Source organism: Schistocerca americana, chromosome 8, assembly GCF_021461395.2.
Source record: "Schistocerca americana isolate TAMUIC-IGC-003095 chromosome 8, iqSchAmer2.1, whole genome shotgun sequence".
Classification (NCBI taxonomy): Eukaryota; Metazoa; Arthropoda; class Insecta; order Orthoptera; family Acrididae; genus Schistocerca; species Schistocerca americana.
In genome coordinates, this window is record NC_060126.1 from 430,792,019 (window position 1) to 430,809,900 (window position 17,882).

At 41.3% G+C, this 17,882-nt stretch overlaps 1 protein-coding gene across 3 annotated transcripts in view; it reads right to left on the bottom strand.

Moving 5' to 3' along the window:
* Window positions 1-17,882, bottom strand: part of LOC124546003 (jmjC domain-containing histone demethylation protein 1) — a 127,909-nt gene that overhangs the window by 56,372 nt on the left and 53,655 nt on the right. For 2 of the 3 annotated variants that reach the window (XM_047124974.1, XM_047124975.1), the window contains exon 12: window positions 5,553-5,846. The exons of the other annotated variant lie outside the window; for it this stretch is intronic. In XM_047124974.1, coding sequence (XP_046980930.1) covers window positions 5,553-5,846 — 294 coding nt within the window. The remainder of the gene's footprint in view (window positions 1-5,552; window positions 5,847-17,882) is intronic. 3 annotated transcript variants of the gene reach the window in all.

Genomic DNA, 17,882 nt, shown 5'->3' on the forward strand with positions numbered 1-17,882 from the left:
AACTTTCAGAAAAGGTACCATCTTTCGAGTACTATCGGGCTGCTGCAGCCCCTTACACCTATCATTCCTTCTGGACAAACATTGCTATCTAATCCATGCTTAATATCAGTATCATGCTGTTAATCAAGGAAAATTAAAGCCATGCACAGAAGTTGGTGAGTAACAGCAAAGTACATACAGAAGTGCCTAAAAGTAAGCATGATGGTAAATCATCATATACAAATGATGACTTTCAGTTTTTAATATTTTATTTTCAAAAGTGTCCTTTAAAGTATGTATACTACTGAAGTTATCAGACTATCATAAGCACTAGTAACACTACCAACTCTAATTCGAAATTATTTAGTAAAATGTTATGAGCTGATAACTACACTTCTCAAGGTGAATTCTGTTGAGCAGCAATCATTTGATAACTTGTAACAGCATTTGAGTAACTGTGCAACAGAACAAAAAGAATCAAAGAAAAATAAATTACTGTAGGAACATTGTTTTATAGCTTGTTTATTCTCCCCATTCTCTCCATTGTCAATATGCCTAATTTGAAAATCCATTGTCAATAGCCTAATTTGAAAGTCACAGGAATTACGAATATTTACTAAGTTTTTTTTCTCTACATTCATCCATTTTGAAACTAATGAGGATACCTTCCTTTGTATCATGCCCTTCCAATGGATTAACTAAATAATTGTTTTAAGTTTCATTTGAGTCTACCCAACATATTCAGTCATGGTAACAATTTAAAGAACAGAACTGTCCAATAATGTCAAAAGCTGCAGTAATTGAAAGGTAAACGTCTTTATATTCTGCAAATCTTTGTTTTCTCAAGGCAGTGGAAAAAATCCAAAACTGAAGAAGAGTATAATGAATATATTCACAACAAAACAGTATATACTAGCTAAATCAGATTCTAACCACACACAGCAGCAGGTGGTGTACACCACCTACAGCTCACCAACAAAAGAGGGCTGTCCCACAATAATAATTCCATACAAAATGGATTTCTTATTGCAGAAAAAAATCATAAAAGTTTTGATCCTTCAGGAGAGGCTAACACATAACGGAGAGAAAATTCTCAAATGAATATCCAAACAGGATTTTCAAAACTATTTTGTGGACACCATCAATATATCAAAGAAACTTTACATCAAGAATCTATAAAGTCCAAATCAGCACAATGAAATACGTTTGTGACATCACTTTGCTAAAATGCTAATTAGTTATCATATAGTGCTTTCACAGTAACAAAAAAGTAATAAGAGCTATAAATATCTATAATACCAAAGTTTTTGTTACCCCCAAGCAACTGAAGACATAACAAAATCTCACCATATATTAAAGCGTGACTATTGCGACAAACTTCATCTGGCAGAACATAGCTCACATACGAAACCTCAGATTAAAAAAAATCAAAATCGGAAAACTTTACAAATGTGCAACAGAATCTGTTCACATATGTTGAGGTTGATAAAGATACAATACTGGAAAAGTAGTATGTACAACCTCCAGAAATTTTTATTGCATGAATTCTGACTAGACATGGAACATTCACTATTAATTAAATATATGACTTAACATTTGACTTGCATTCCTCTGACACTTGTATGTTAGGTTTTAGGAGTCAACTAAGTCAACAATTTCAATAGCAAAATTTTTCTATTTGTTTATGAATTCCAGTAATATCTTTATCGTAATGGCTCATTCCAATATTGTGTTGTAAAGGCACAACTGTATTTTTCTTTCACACAATGTCCCCAATTACAAAAAAAAGATATTGATAAAGTATATAAATCTGAAATACTGTATGTCCAAAGTTGAAAGGTTCTGCAAATGTCTTATAACAGGCATACTGCTTGACTCACACTGAACTGCACAACTTTGTGCATTTCCCTGATAAACTGGTGAGTGGTGCTTTCACTCCAGTTGTAGACTGGCAAAAAGAGAAATGAATAGGATATAGAACGCACTCACCCTTAAAATTTTTTCAGTTAGAACACTCAGTGTGTATAACAAACTGATTCACAGCTTTTAAATCAACTTAATGAAGCTATTTTTTCCTTGCAAGTTAGCAAGACACACATTCACAATTAGTTTAACGGATCTTCCACAATTTGTGGCCCTCCAACACTTGCACGAAGCACTCGTCTTCAGTCTACTTGCAGAGTCCTCTCATTCTTCTGAATAGATTTCTTCATTACTCAATTACGGTATTTACAAGCCTACGAAGTCAATGCGACTAGAAAAGAAAAATGCACTGTTTTCTTAGATGTCGAGGAAATGAGATCAATCTTTTAATAATACATGTTCCAATTATAAATTAAAACTTTCTCATAAAAGTATGAAAGGTCTTTTTGAGTGGCACTGGAAACACAATTACACAAACTGAATGCAAAAGAAGCCATTAGCTGAAGTTCAACACACATTATTATTATTATTATTATTATTATTTTTTACTGGCATTAAACTTCAACTATTTAGGCAAACTCATTCTTGCATATGAAGAATGTAGAGAGAATATCACAGTACCTCTTATTATGTATGGCAGTAGGAAAGACACATCACCATTTGTTTTTGCAGATGAAGCTCAAGCAGAATGTAATATAGGCTGAAAATCTTTATGTCTTTTTAGGTCACTGAATTCCAGTGACTCTTTCCTGGACAACCATTCTGCCTCAGAAGCTGATGACAACATGTACACTACTTATATCAGTTAAGAATTGCTCAGTGTATACATGGTGACCTATCCTTCCAACTGGTTCACATCTAACTTTGCAGTGTGTTTCTATTTTACCAATAACCTAGTAAATGTAAAACTGTATCAAAAGGTAAATTCAATTTAGAAAACTGTAAAATTACAAGGAAATAGAATGGCTGGCCAGTACTTACCTTAAAGGGAGAAAATTCCAAGTACTGCCAATACCCATATCTAAAAGTAGAAAAAATTATCCACTTTTAAATCTATATATCAACAGCACTTACAATTTCACTTCCTGTATGTATGTACTGAAAAGCCATTCTGTCTTCTTGTAAATGTAAAACTGGTTATTAGAAAAAATATCCACAGTTTTTGATGCAGCAAAAATTAGTAACAGCAATACAATGATCCAATGAATAAAAGACATCCTCCAATTGGTAATTTTCTATTTACAACTAAACGACCAATCAAATCTTCTGTTCAACATTTAAATGAATCATCAGATGACATGAGTTAACATTAAAGTAATTCAACTGATGACATGAGAATGAGATGTGTAAATGAGTCTTCCAAATGATGAAAAACCAAATCACAAATGTTTTCATTCTCCGGCTTTTAACTGAAGAATGTCACTACGGTTCAGTCATATATGAAAATATGTCAAACATAAAAAAGCACTGCCAATTTCTGAAATTTGTGTGGAGTTTAGTAATAAACACTGCCAGGTAATAAGTTCCTAGTCAATCAATCAAAAACAGACATCTGAAAGTTCTTTGTGAAGATGCAAGCAATAGGATCACCTAAATGCACTGCCAAATGTTATAACACAGTCAAAAGTCCACTCTGAAGACACTTTCATTCACTCAGAATTTTCTGTATATTAAGGATGAGAACTACATCAAGACAATCCAAGAATAATGTATATGGTCATGACATGGAACAATCAGTGAAGGAAGGAGCATTTTAAGCGTTGGTAGTGGGTACATAGAAACTACATGGAAATATTTTATGTTTGTAGATGAACAACAGAAATTGTGTCTGAAGAAACTAATGGGGATGGGAGGAACATAAAATGTAGAACAACAATCACAAAGACTACGTCCAAGTGAAAAATTACAAGCCGGAAGAAGAGCAATGGGGGCAACTCGTACCTTTCTCTTGTCATACGAAGGACCATCTAAAATATAACACTAAAATTTTTGTCACTTCGTGTTTCTGTTTGTTGTTGATTGGAAAGTAATAATTCTCCAGACCTGACCACAGTTTTAATACTCCTATGAGAGTAAATCACTATTCATCTAATAGAAGAGGCATTCTGGTTGTTTGTGTGTGTGTAGGGGGGGATGCGATGGGGGAAGTAATCTATCAATTTATTTTGATTGAAGATTCATTTTGAAGGATTCTCCTCCTTAGAGTAATTTTGTTTTTAGTTACGTAATTGAAAATATTATTTTCAATTTGCTGCTCAACATACAATTACTAATTCAAGAAATTATAAACCAATTACCACGTGCCCAAAAATTGTTAGTTTTTAGTATTTATTCAATGTAGCTAACAAACCTACTCCCTACAGCATAGTCTAGAAATACAGCACTGCTTATTATGAACTCCACAAAAATGTAAAACATGAATATTGTGGATAACCTGTTACAATATATCCATAAATTGTCCTTACACAACATATGTTTTACAACTAATGATTTATTTTCTTTATGTTGTATTTGTCAATGAATACAAAGAGGGAGAATGAATTACTAATTATTCACGAAGATACATAGCCCACGACATAAATGGCCAATGCTTAACTCTACCACGTTCGCATATTAATTTCACCCAAATGCTTTTCGTAATACATTCATTCCAAGAAGTGACTGTTGGACTGATCCTGTTATTGAGCTTTTATGATTTTGATATGCTATGGTGGAAAGCCAAAAGATACAAATTGCTAAGTATTTGACATATTGTTACTGTGTGTTTTCATTCAAAAACATTGATGGCAAGGGGCTCTTCTTTTTGAAACATCAATGTTTGTTATGTTTCATTCCAGCAAGCTGCTCTACAAATAAACTATTTGTAGATTTATAAACGAAAAAAAGAAGTTTATAACAAAATATCAGTTGTCAGTACAGATCAAAATGTACTGATATCTCATCAATCAGTTTTCAATACCAAAGAAGAGTGAATTTAGGTGTTGGTATCAATTTTTCTGAACAGGGAAATAGAACTATCTTGCACAATCATTATAGAATAGATCTGAGCACTTCACATCCTTCTGATCAGACATTTACTGCCCACAGGCTGATTCACAGACAGATTGATACAAAAAAAAAACTGAACATGCAACAATGCTTATATGAAAACAGAGAAATTGTTCCCAAAACTGCTGTCCCACAAATAATCTCACTCTTTAAAAACAAACAAGCTAACAGGACCATACACCAGTGTCCACAAACAAAAGTTAAGATGTGCTCCGATTCAATAACCAGATACGGTGCCAGGTGGGGATGATGGCATGACGCTATGATAAGAGGGTGCATTTCCTTTGATATCAAAAGAGAAGTTGGAATTTTGTATTTATTTTATCTGATGACAGTGTAAAATAATGAAAATCACTTGTTACATCAGACAATGGATACTCAAAACCAATGCTGACAGTCTCATACTGTTCCCAATATACAAATGTTCACCATCTACTAAATCTGAAAGCAGAAGTGCTTGTGAAACACAAACAATATTATGCACATTAGTACCACAAGTAATAATGTGAATGTGAATACTGATGCAAGGTCGCATAATTTGCCACTGTGAGGCACAGGGTAAAGCTGAATAACTGCTTTCTTCACTAATACATGCCACTCACCTTCACAGGTATCACAGGTGCCGTTGGTTGAGGTGGAGGACTGTTATCTGGACCATCCAATGGCTCATTTTTTACTACAACTACAGAATCTAGCATTGGCTCCAAACGTGGCTTCTTCTCCATTGGTTGTTCTTCATCATCATCCTCTCCTTCTCCGTCCATTTCACCATCCATATCCCCTTTCACGTCTTGGAGCATATGATTGTCTTTTGAGTCTAACATAGAGCTATTATCACTGCTGACTGACATGCGACGAATGTCTGATGACTTCGCCCGAGCCCGGAAGTGACGTGGCTGTAAAGAAGCATGACGCTGTACATACTTCATACATGAAAGAAAAACTGCACCAAGTATGTAAAATATTTAGATTCTGAATGAGAATAATTAACTGAGCTCCTCTGAAAATCCTTCCGTAATAAATGCTGGATGCAGCAACCATTAAACAATCACAGTGTAAAGTGTAACACGGAAATTTGAATTAACAAAAGAATGTATTAGCCATGGATGTCTTTAAAATAAGGGAAGTAGAAGTAACTGCAAAATGGAACATCATGATCTTCGGGCAACTTTAAGGAATGAGTGGGAACAGGTAAAGAGAGAAAGTATTCAAATATCTCTTGGAAAAGACATCAACACCCATGTTCAAAGAGATCAGCAAAGAAGTAATACTTAAGAATCAGTGATAATGGAAATTTCTTTAGAAAAAAGACATTTATCTTCAAAGAGTTCCAAGGGGAACAGCAAGGAAACGAGCAATATGGGCAAAAGAAAAAACTAACAAAAACAGGATGTATACATGGACAAGCAAAAAATTTGCTGAATGTTTCTCGGATTACACAGTTAAAAATATACTTTTTCCTGGGTGAAAATACACACTTTTTCCCCAGTGAAAATACACATTCTCCATGTTAAGTGACAGTAAACTTTCCCTCGGAACTATGAAACTTATCATTCCTTTGAATGGTAAGTTTTTATACACCAGTGTAGAAATTCTTGCAATTAAGGAAACGAAACCCAGCAAAAAAAATATAAAAAATATGCATTTTGAAAAGATTTTTGACGTGCAGCAGTATGTTTGGTCGTATTTTTGTATTGCGAAAGTATAAATATGAGTTCGACCAAAAACAGGACGTTAAGTTTCCGAAGCAACAGTTGTGATGCCATGCTTACTGAAACCAGTCTGTTGTGAAGTATTGCTTAGTCTTCGTCCTAAAGCCTTAGATACATTTTGCTATCGGTGGATGCTTGTGCACATACTGTGGTTTGTCATTGTAAATGACATTTTCTTTGCAACTAAAAATTTACTTTGGTGCTTTTCTCTCGTTTATGTTTTATTGCTGGAGTATTATTCTGCAAAAGCGGGCTGAAGAAAAATTCTTAGTTAGAGTTATCAGTTCTTACCAGTTAAAAAAAAAAGAATTGACTCAAAACTAACACAATCAAAAATTCCCAGAATTCTAAAAGGTTCCCGGGTTTTCTCCCAGATGAAAAAATTCCCGGGTTTTTCCCAGTTGTCCCGGGGCATATACACCCTGCAAAAAATTGGCCACGTGCGAGTAGAACTAGCACACAGAGTGTTCCATACAAGCTTAATTATGTATATGGATAGTTCACCCATTCTGGGAATGAGAATCTCTACCATTTTTGCCTGTTATCAACATTGATACTGGCAGGATGTCAATCCCAGGGGTTCCAAGAATATTTTAATTTCAATAATACAAATGTGACACAAAACCATCCAGGAGACACGTGGCCAATATTATAATAATCTGCAGTCCTGCACTCATGTTGACTGGGTCGCAATGGCAAACGTCAAAGACCAGAAAGGAATGACTTTATTGCTCTTATGATGTGTTTTGGAATTTATCCATCATCAGATATCCAGGAACGATAATTAAACGTAGATATGGTGTTCCACATACAACGCCATATCTACACGTAACAATAGCTCCTGGATACCTGATGATGGATAAAATCTGAAATACATCATATGAACAAAGAGGTCGTTCCTTGCCCTGATGTCTGACTTCTACCAATGTCAACATGAGTGCACGACTACTGACTGTCGTAATTTCAAGTTTGAGGTTGGATAACAAATGAAAAAAGAAATATTTTTTGTGTGATATAATTACATATTAAAAGTTTTCGTTTTTCTTCTTCTTCTTCTTTACTTGTACTGTGAAGCCTTGCTTCTAGCTGAATTTCATGATTCTAACCCAATGGGAAGTACCCTCTAGGTTCTGATGAGCAAGTTTGTGAGTATCAGAATTCATAGATAGCCGTAGCCTTTGGCTGATCTGAGTTAGTTTATATTTATTACACCACCAAGGACATATAGATTTAAATATGTGACATTAAGTTCAACTTCATATGTGCGTACCTGTTCCAGGGAGAAGAGTCAGATAAGAAACTATAATTTTTTTTGCATGATGTGACTACAAATTTACAGTTTTCGAATTTTTTTTTTTTTTACTTTGGTTTCACTGTGAGACCTTTCTTGTTGGCAAATTTTATGATTCTAGGCCAGCAGAACGTACTCTGTTTAAGTTTTGATGGGTGAGTTTGTGACTATCAAAAAATGTGTCTCACAGAAGTATGTTCTGACTGTATTGGCTTACAAGCTTCCCTTTATGTCGCCAAGGGACAATAGGCCTTAGTATTTGAGATACATTTCAACTTGATACATCTACATGTTTCCGAGGAAAAGGGTTTCAACAGTTGGAAAGAAAACATGGTGATCCTGTATGGCTTCCATTTTTACCGACTGAAGCATCAAATACCAACAAGAAAGAGGAAGAAAAATTAAAACTTAATGTTCCACTGACGATGGAGATGAGAGATGGCACAAAAAGAGCAGACTGTGGCCAGGTAAGAAGGAAGACTGGCTGTGTAGCTTCCAAAATAACCACCTTGGCATTTGCTTTTAGCAATTTAGTGCAACAATGGGAAACCCAAATCCTGGAAGGCCAAACAAGGAGCTTAACAACTGTCCTTCCAAACATAAGTCCTGTACCTCACTACTGTGTCAGGAAGAATTGCAAACAAGGAAGGAAGATGATTCATAATGGTCAACATGAAATGAGAAACAAGTGTCGAAATTGAGTTAAGCAGATAAAGATATAGTAGAAGTTATCAAGAATGCTTGTGAGGCATAAGGGAACTGATTCTTGCAAGAGGTACCAAAGTGTCAAGTTTTCATAACTAGCAGAGCCATCATTCGACACAAATTGACAAATGCAGGTGAGACACAGCAGATCTTGATAAGACAGTTGTAAGTTTGATTACAAGATATCTCATCAGTGTTTACACTACATCTAAACTTATCTATATTTCAGGCATATTTCTTAGCATTAACATGCTATAACACTTTGTTAAGAAATGAAAAATATTCATGTGCTGTGGAACTTCGATTTTACGTTTTTCGTGGTTCTACGCCATAAATTCGTAGCTACTGTGAAAAACCTTTAAGACCAATGCTAAAAATTCTCCGATTTTACATTTCTTCCTAGTAAGGTTTACCTCAATTCTACATTCTTACTCAAAGTCTCGCTTGACATCGACCCGTTTTCTTCCTTCTGACATTTGATGTGAACTAACGATTATAAGTGGTACAAAAGACACGATTCGCACTGAAGTTGGTGGTGGAGGTAGGGAATATTTTAGGCTGTTGAGGAGAGGGTAGATGGGAGAGAGGAAATGCTCACATAATTCACAATCGGCATTACCAACACAAATTGCAATGTTTAGCTTCACCTCGCAATTATGATACAACTATTGCAAGGTTGCTGCAGCAATGGAAAAACAGGACAATCAGTGAGAAGTGTTCCGGACCAAGTCAATAAGTGACGATGGGGTGCAACAGCCACCTTCTCTTGCACCACTTATAACTCAGTCTCGTCCTTCTGCATGTATTTCTGACACTATATTAAGCAACAATATTGGTCTTCACCCTCTTAAATTCAAACACTGAATCTCTAAGAACATGCTCTGTCAGAATGAAGAAAAATTGGCCATTTCTGGCTAATGGTTGGTTGGTTTGTGGGGGTTAAAGTGATCAGACTGCGATGGTCATCGGTCCCTTTTTCCAAAAAAACTAAAATCACCCACAGAGAATAAAAAAACGTCAGACGACACAGGACAAGAAAGACTCAGACAGAGATCAGACAAAACAAATTAAAATCACACAGAGTGTGACGGTGGTTGGCCGACCAAAGATATAAAAAAGGGAAAAGCCAACCACCGAGAACACATTAAAAACTCAGTTTAAAACCGTAGGCCAAAGGCCAGAATCAACACAAAACAATAAAATAAAACATAAACACTCAGATTAAATGACAAAAAAACCCTGCCCAAATAAAACGCAAAACTAAGCCAGCCATAGCAGGGTCATCAGTTAAAAGGGCAGGGAGCGTATCAGGCAGCACAAATGTCTGCCTGACCACTGATAAAAGGGGACAGGCCAACAAAATGTGGGCCACTGTCAAAGCCGCCCCGCAACGACATAGAGGAGGGTCCTCCCGATGCAGTAAATAACTGTGTGTCAGCCGGGTGTGGCCAATAAGGAGCCGACAAAGAACAACTGAATCTCTAGGAGTGGCTCGCATGGATGACTGCCACACACCCATCGTCGCCTTGATAGGGCGGAGTTTGTTTCGCATAGGCAGGTTGCGCCATTCAGTGTCCCACACGTCAAAAATTTTGCGGCATAAGATTGCCCGCAAATCATTCGCCGGGAGACCAATCTCCAGAGATGGTGCACTGGTGGCCTCTTTCGCCAGGCGGTCAACAGTTTCATTGCCGTGTATCCCAACATGGCCGGGGGTCCATACAAAGACCACAGAGCGGCCGCAACGGGCAAGAGTATGCAGGGACTCCTGGATAGCCATCGCAAGACGAGAACGAGGGAAACACTAGTCGAGAGCTCGTAAACCGCTCAGGGTATCGCTACAAATAACGAAGGACTCACCTGAGCAGGAGCGGATATACTCTAGGGCTCGAAAGATGGCGACCAGCTCAGCAGTGTAAACACTACAGCCAGCCGGCAATGAACGTTGTTCGGAATGGTCCTCTAGAGTACGAGCATAACCGACACGACCAGCAACCATCGAACTGTCAGTGTAAAACATGCTAGAGCCCTGATACGTGGCTAGGATGGAGAGAAAGCGGTGGCGGAAGGCCTCCGGAGGGACTGAGTCCTTTGGGCCCTGTGCCAATTCCAGCTGAAGGCAAGGGCGAGGCACACACCATGGTGGTGTTCGCAAAGGGGCCCGGAAAGGAGGTGGAACAGGGAAAACCCCAAGCCCGGAGAGAAGCTCTCGGACGCGGACCGCGATCGTACATCCCGACCAGGGCCGACGTTCTGGGAGATGGACGACGGACTGTGGGAACAGGAGACAATAATTTGCATGCCTGGGCAAGCTAAAAACATGGGCAGCATAAGCAGCCAGTAATTGTTGGCGTCGTAACCGCAGTGGAGGGACAAGTATGCTGGCCACAGGGCTGGTCCGGAAGGCACCAGTGGCAAGGCGTATCCCACTGTGGAGGATAGGGTCCAGCACCCGCAACGCAGATGCTGAGCCATAAGCCAGGCTCCCATAATCCAGATGGGACTGGATTAACGCCTGGTAGAGCCGTAACAGGGTAGATCGGTTGGCGCCCCAGTAGGTGTGGCTCAAGCATCACAGAGCGTTTAAATGCCGCCAACACATCTGTTTAAGCTGCCGAATATGAGGCAGCCAAGTCAACCGAGCATCGAAGACCACCCCCAAAAACCTATGTGACTCCACCACTGCCAGGAGTTCGCCATCAAGATAAAGCCGCGGCTCCGGGTGGACAGTGCGTCGCCGGCAGAAATGCATAATGCAGGTCTTGGCTGCCGAAAACTGAAACCCATGAGCTACAGCCCAAGACTGCGCCTTACGGATAGCGCCCTGTAGCTGACGTTCAGCAGCTGGAATGCCAATAGAGCTGTAATAAAGGCAGAAGTCATCAGCATACAAGGACACTGAGACAGATGTTCCTACCGCCGCAGCGAGCCTGTTAATGGCTATTAAAAACAGGCAGACACTGAAAACTGAACCCTGTGGCACACCGTTCTCCTATGGGAGGCCGCGACTTGCACGCGGAAGGTACGACACGACAGAATATTGCGGGTAAAGATCGGCAGAGGGCCCCGAAGACCCCATCCATGAAGTGTAGAAAGGATGTGATGACGCCATGTTGTATCGTACACCTTCCGCATGTCGAAAAAGACAGCGACCAGGTGCTGACGGCGGGCAAAGGCAGTACGGATGGCCGACTCCAGGCTCACCAGATTGTCGGCGGCAGAGCGGCCTTTACAGAACCCACCCTGAGACGGAGCCAGAAGGCCCCAAGACTCCAGTACCCAGTTCAACCGCCGGCTCACCATTCGTTCAAGCAACTTGCAAAGAACGTTGGTGAGGCTAATGGGACGGTAGCTGTCCACCTCCAAAGGGTTCTTGCCTGGTTTCAGAATGGGGATAACAATACTTTCCTGACATTGCGACGGAAACTCACCCTCGACCCAAATACGGTTGTAAAGGTCGAGGAACCGTCGCTGGCAGTCCACTGAAAGGCGTTTCAGCATCTGACAGTGGATGCGATCTGGCCTAGGAGCGGTATCAGGGCAAGTCGCTAGGGCACTGCGAAATTCCCACTCACTGAATGGAACATTGTACGATTCTGGATGGTGGGTGCGAAACGAAAGGCTCCGACGTTCCATCCGCTCTTTAATGGAGCGGAAGGCCACTGGGTAATTGGCAGAACTGGAACTCAGAGCAAAATGCTCTGCCAAGCGGCTGGCAATTACGTCGGAGTTAGTACAAACTGCTCCATTCAGTGAGAGCGCAGGGACGCTGACAGGGGTCCGATAGCCATAGAGGCGTCGAATCTTGGCCCAGACCTGTGATGGAGTGACATGGAGGCCAAAGGTGGACACATACTGCTCCCAGCACTCTTGCTTGCATTGGCGGATAAGGCGGCGGGCTCTTGCACTCAGAAGTTTGAAGGCGATAAGGTGTACGATGGAGGGATGTCGCTTGTGACACTGGAGCACCCGCCGGCGATCTTTAATCGCTTCAGCGATCTCAGGCGACCACCAAGGCACAGTCCGCCGCCGAGGGGACCCAGAAGAACTTGGAATGGCAGATTCTGCGGCAGTAACGACGCTGGTGGTGACTGAGTGAACCACCGCATCAATGTCGTCATTAGAGAGAGGCTCAATAGCGGCAATGGAGGAAAACAAGTCCCAGTCAGCCTTATTCATAGCCCATCTGCTGGGGCGTCCAGAAGAGTGATGCCGTGGCAGTGACAGAAAGATCAGAAAGTGGTCACTACCACACAGGTCGTCATGCACACTCCATTGGACAGACGGTAAGAGGCTAGGGCTACAGATCGAAAGGTCAATGGCGGAGTATCTGCCATGCGCCACACTGAAGTGTGTGAAGACATCATCATTTAAAATTGAGAGATCGAGCTGCACCAATAAATGCTCAATGGTGGCACCTCGACCTGTTGCCACTGACCCTCCCCACAGAGGGTTATGGGCGTTGAAGTCGTCCAGTAACAAGAAAGGTGGCGGCAATTATGCTATCAGCGCAGCCAGGACATGCTGCGCGACATCACCATCCGGTGGCAGGTAAAGGCTGCAGACGGTAACAGCCTGTGGCGTCCACACCCGAACAGCGACAGCCTCTAAAGCTGTTTGTAGAGGGACAGACTCGCTGTGAAGAGAGTTAAGGACATAGATGCAGACGCCACCAGACACCCTTTCATAAGCTTTCCAGTTCTTATAATAACCCCGATAGCCATGGAGGGCAGGGGTTCGCATTGCTGGAAGAGCAATGCAGAAGAAATGGTGAAAGCTGAGAAGTTGTCGGAGCTCAGCAAGATGGTGGAAGAAACCGCTGCAGTTCCACTAGAGGATGATATTGTCCATTGCTGAGAAGGGCGTGAAGGGACTGAGGAGGCAAATTAAGTTGCTGGGCCACCTGCCACCACCGACTGAGCACCTGTGCCAGTGCTATCCATGGTGTCTGAGGGACCGGGGAGATCGAGGTCCTCAGCGGACGCCAGAATCTCCACCTCGTCCTCAGACGCACAGCTTGTAGGAAGCAGTGGGACAGGTGCCACCGCACTGTCGTTAGTCTTGGGGACTTTCTTCTTCTTCTTCTACTTCTTCTTCTTCTGCTTCTCTTGCTGTGCCTTCGGTTGTTCAGACTTGGAGGGCTTCACTGGGTCAGTCTCAGGGACAGACGACGACCATGAGGCCCTACGACCAGGGACTGGCAGTTGTTTCAGCCACTTGCGGGTGTCTGCTTTTCCGCTGGTCGGAACTTGCGAAGGGAGGTCCCCTAGGGCCCCCTTCCTGGCGAGAGTAGCTGAAGAAGCCTTACTCTTCTCCGGCTGGGAAGGGGGAACTGATGTCCCCGATGGTTGGGGGTGTGTTGCTCCTGAAGGAGATGGAGCAGGAGCAACAGGGAGTGAAGTGCCCCCCACAACCAAGGGGGGCGGTGGATTTTGACCGATCTTAGAGCTGATATGTGACAATGGGAGAACCGTTGTCGCAGCAGCAGCGTAGGTCGACATCATTGCCACAGGATGGAGCCTCTCATACTTTCGTTTAGCATCGGTGTAGGTCAAGCGGTCCAGGGTCTTATATTCCATTATCTTTCGTTCTTTATGGAATATCCTACAATCCGGCGAGCAGGGGGAATGGTGTTCTCCGAAGTTAACACAGATGGGAGGCGGAGCACATGGAGTATTGGGATGCGAAGGACGTCCATAATCTCGACATGTGATGCTGGAAGTACAGTGGGATGACATGTGCCCGGACTTCCAGCATTTAAAACACCGCATCAGAGGAGGGATATATGGCTTCACATCGCAGCGGTAAACCATCACCGTGACCTTTTCGGGTAATACATCACCTTCAAAGGCCAAGATGAAGGCACCGGTGGCTACCTGATTATCCCTCGGACCCCGATGGACGCGCCGGACGAAGTGAACACCTTGTCGTTCTAGATTGACGCGTAGTTCATCGTCGGACTGCAGAAGAAGATCCCTGTGGAATATAATACCCTGGACCATGTTTAAACTCTTATGGGGAGTGATGGTGACTGAAATATCCCCCAACCTGTCACAAGTGAGCAACCTCCGGGACTGGGCAGAGGATGCTGTTTTGATGAGAACTGATGCAGAGCGCATTTTGGACAAGCCCTCCACCTCCCCAAACTTGTCCTCTAAATGCTTCACAAAAAACCGAGGCTTGGTTGGCATAAAAGATTCACCATCGATCTGCGTACAGACAAGGTACCGGGGTGAATAATCTCCACTGCTGTCTTGAGCCATGCGTTCCTCCCATGGAGTGGCCAGGGAGGGAAATGATCTTGGATTGTATTGCTTGCCGTTGCGGTTAGACCTCGATCGCTTAGAGACTGCTGGTGGAGGCCCACCAGCGAGAGATGATGTACCACGCTTCATTGCGGGTCATCCGCCCTGATGCCACCCACTCTGACCAAGGGCTCTCCCCACGGGCGCCACCCAGCCGCAGCAAAGACCACCTGGCAGGATGGCCTTTGCTGGGAGTCCCGATGCCCCACAGGGATAGGCATCTACTCCTCGGCATACGTGGGGAGGTAGCAGCTAAGGCATCAGCAGTGCGATCCCTGTGTAGTCAGGGGGCTACCACCAAGAGGGTACATGACGACCCCATCACAACGGACTGGCTACCGTGCTGGTTGTCAGGTGCCGAATATCCGTTAGTAAAGGGAGCAAAGATAGAAGTGCACAATGGAGGGAATGTATGCTACCCGGAACACACTGCAGCCGATGTGGCCGGAAGCTCAGTTTAAGATCAATTCCACGACAGTAGCGAATATGCCAGATCTTAGGGCAAGATGGATATAGAATGCACCACGTAAGGCGTCCTTCCCCAAATGGTACGCACTAACGGGAAAATTTGGAAATAGAGTGGTCAAACCCCTTAGGGGACCATCACATTAAAGGCCGAAACAGTTGAGACTCCTTTTAGTCACCTCTTACGACAGGCAGGAATACCGCGGGCCTATTCTTACCCCCGAACCCGCAGGGGGGTTCTGGCTAGTGAGCTCTTACTGGCTGGTGAATTGTTATATCACCTAACAGCATTCTGCAGTATTGCCAATGTGTGCCATTTGCAGTTCAAATTCGGCATTTGCAGGTTTCGTGAAAGCACATATTCACATACAAGTTTTCCTTCACACGTGGCACTTATTTATACCTATGAATATGAAATGAAGTTAGCCTGATGTGATATCAGTGTTTCTCTGTCCCAGCAATCTGTTACATTTATAACACTCTGTCTGCCATCACAACACATTAAACACCACTGAGGACTGCAACACAGACAAACAAGCCTTCGCACAACTGCTCACTGAACTTATCTTGTTAATTGTGGTGGCACACATGGCAAATGGAGCAGCCTACGTTGGCAATTTTTGGTGAGTTTTTTCTTGCTGTTACACATCTTTGAGTTTTTAAGAACTGATGAAACTCATTATCACAAATTATTATATAAACATTGGATTGTTCATTTAATTTCCTTCACTTATGCAGTCTGGGCCGTATGAAAACATAAAGTAGAGGTTTCACTGTGATTGGGAAAATTTCACTTGTTACCCCAATGCACTGGTCACGGCATTCTTCAAAATTAAACGTGGAGAAGTAACTGCTTACTGGAGGATGACGATCCTTGGGAACTTTTACACCGTGACTTGGAACAGATTAACCAAACAAATATTCAAATATTCCTCGGATTAGAGAGCATCAAATGTTAATTTATTGCTTCTGAATGTTTGGAGTAGTTGTGAAGTGACTGGTCGGAAGAAGTGAACGAAAGAGCTGACAACAACATATTTTAGCATGGCAAAATGCCAAAAGAAAATTTTTAAAGGTACGAATGCTATTTCTAACAGAATAAGTAAAAATGGAAAGATTTTAAAAAGTCGTAAGAAGTACAGACTACTCCAATGCATCATTTTGTGAAGAGAGCACCGTACACACAAGTTAGGTTCTTCTATCACATACAGTAACTACCACAAGGCGGCACTGGTCCAAGTCCAAAGTCCAGACAGCAAAAGTCTATGTGTGGTTTATGATAAGGTCTTTAAGGCAGTAACTGATAGCAGCTATCCCACAGCTAAACTATCACTATAAAAAGATGTAATTAGTAAGGCTTTAATATCAGCTACATGCTCTGCCATTTCTGATACTCATACATTTCTGCTAAAGCATCGGAGACTATCAGCAGGATACAATGAAATCTAAGCTTTTTCGTTCATTAATCTGTTCTACAGATTAAATCAACAATGAGAATCTTCATGGATGTGGAACAAATCTAGGTATAATTAACAAGAAACAAAAACATCAGAAAGTTAATTTGTATATTGTATTAACAATGAACTAACCCTATTCTGCCTAATGTTATTCACATTTATGCCATCCAAAATTAATTGAGTAAATTAATAAGAAAGCCTTTCCTTTTAAAAAAGATGTTCCCTGTTCAGTTTTAGCCATTATATAGCTGCTGTTTTTACCTGCTATTAGTAGTTTAACATTTTCTCAACTGCAATGGTATTTTTCAGAGAAGTTTTTTCTCTCTATAAATACTGAGTTCTATTTATAATACATTATCACTTGCCATAGAGCTCTAACAAAAATTGTTAAATGCCATGTAGCTAACAGAAATTTTCTATCTGTATTTAGATATTCTGATAATTGTAGGAATGGTAGCTAATGAGGTATGTTCTTAATTTTCTTTTCAATTGATAAGGATTTCCAGTTCCTTGCTTTATGGTAAACAGGAGCTTGCTGAACATCTTACTACCAAAGTATATGATTCCACTGTGAACACTGGAAAGGGAAGCAAGATCATGAAAATTATTTTTGTGGCTTACATTGTGACTATGTATATCAAGTGTAAGCTGAAACAGATATTTATTATCAACAACAAAAACCTTTAACTAGTAGATGTATTTGGAAGTAAGTAATAATTCTAAGATCCTTGATGGGCTTCTGAAAGATGTACAGTAACTGACTTTAGACAATATTCTTACTTTTCACTTCTGCTGATCAAATGCTTTACTTTCTTTAGATGCCTAGCAGATAATTCTGTAAGATAACAGGGAATGAATATACGCAAAATGAGCTAACACTAATGTCTATAGATCAACACAATGAAAGATCCTTCTAAGGCCGCAACACTGTGGAATGAGCTTCACCATTACTTTAGGAGTCCAAGGAATTTTACACACTGCACTTCAATCAGTGTAT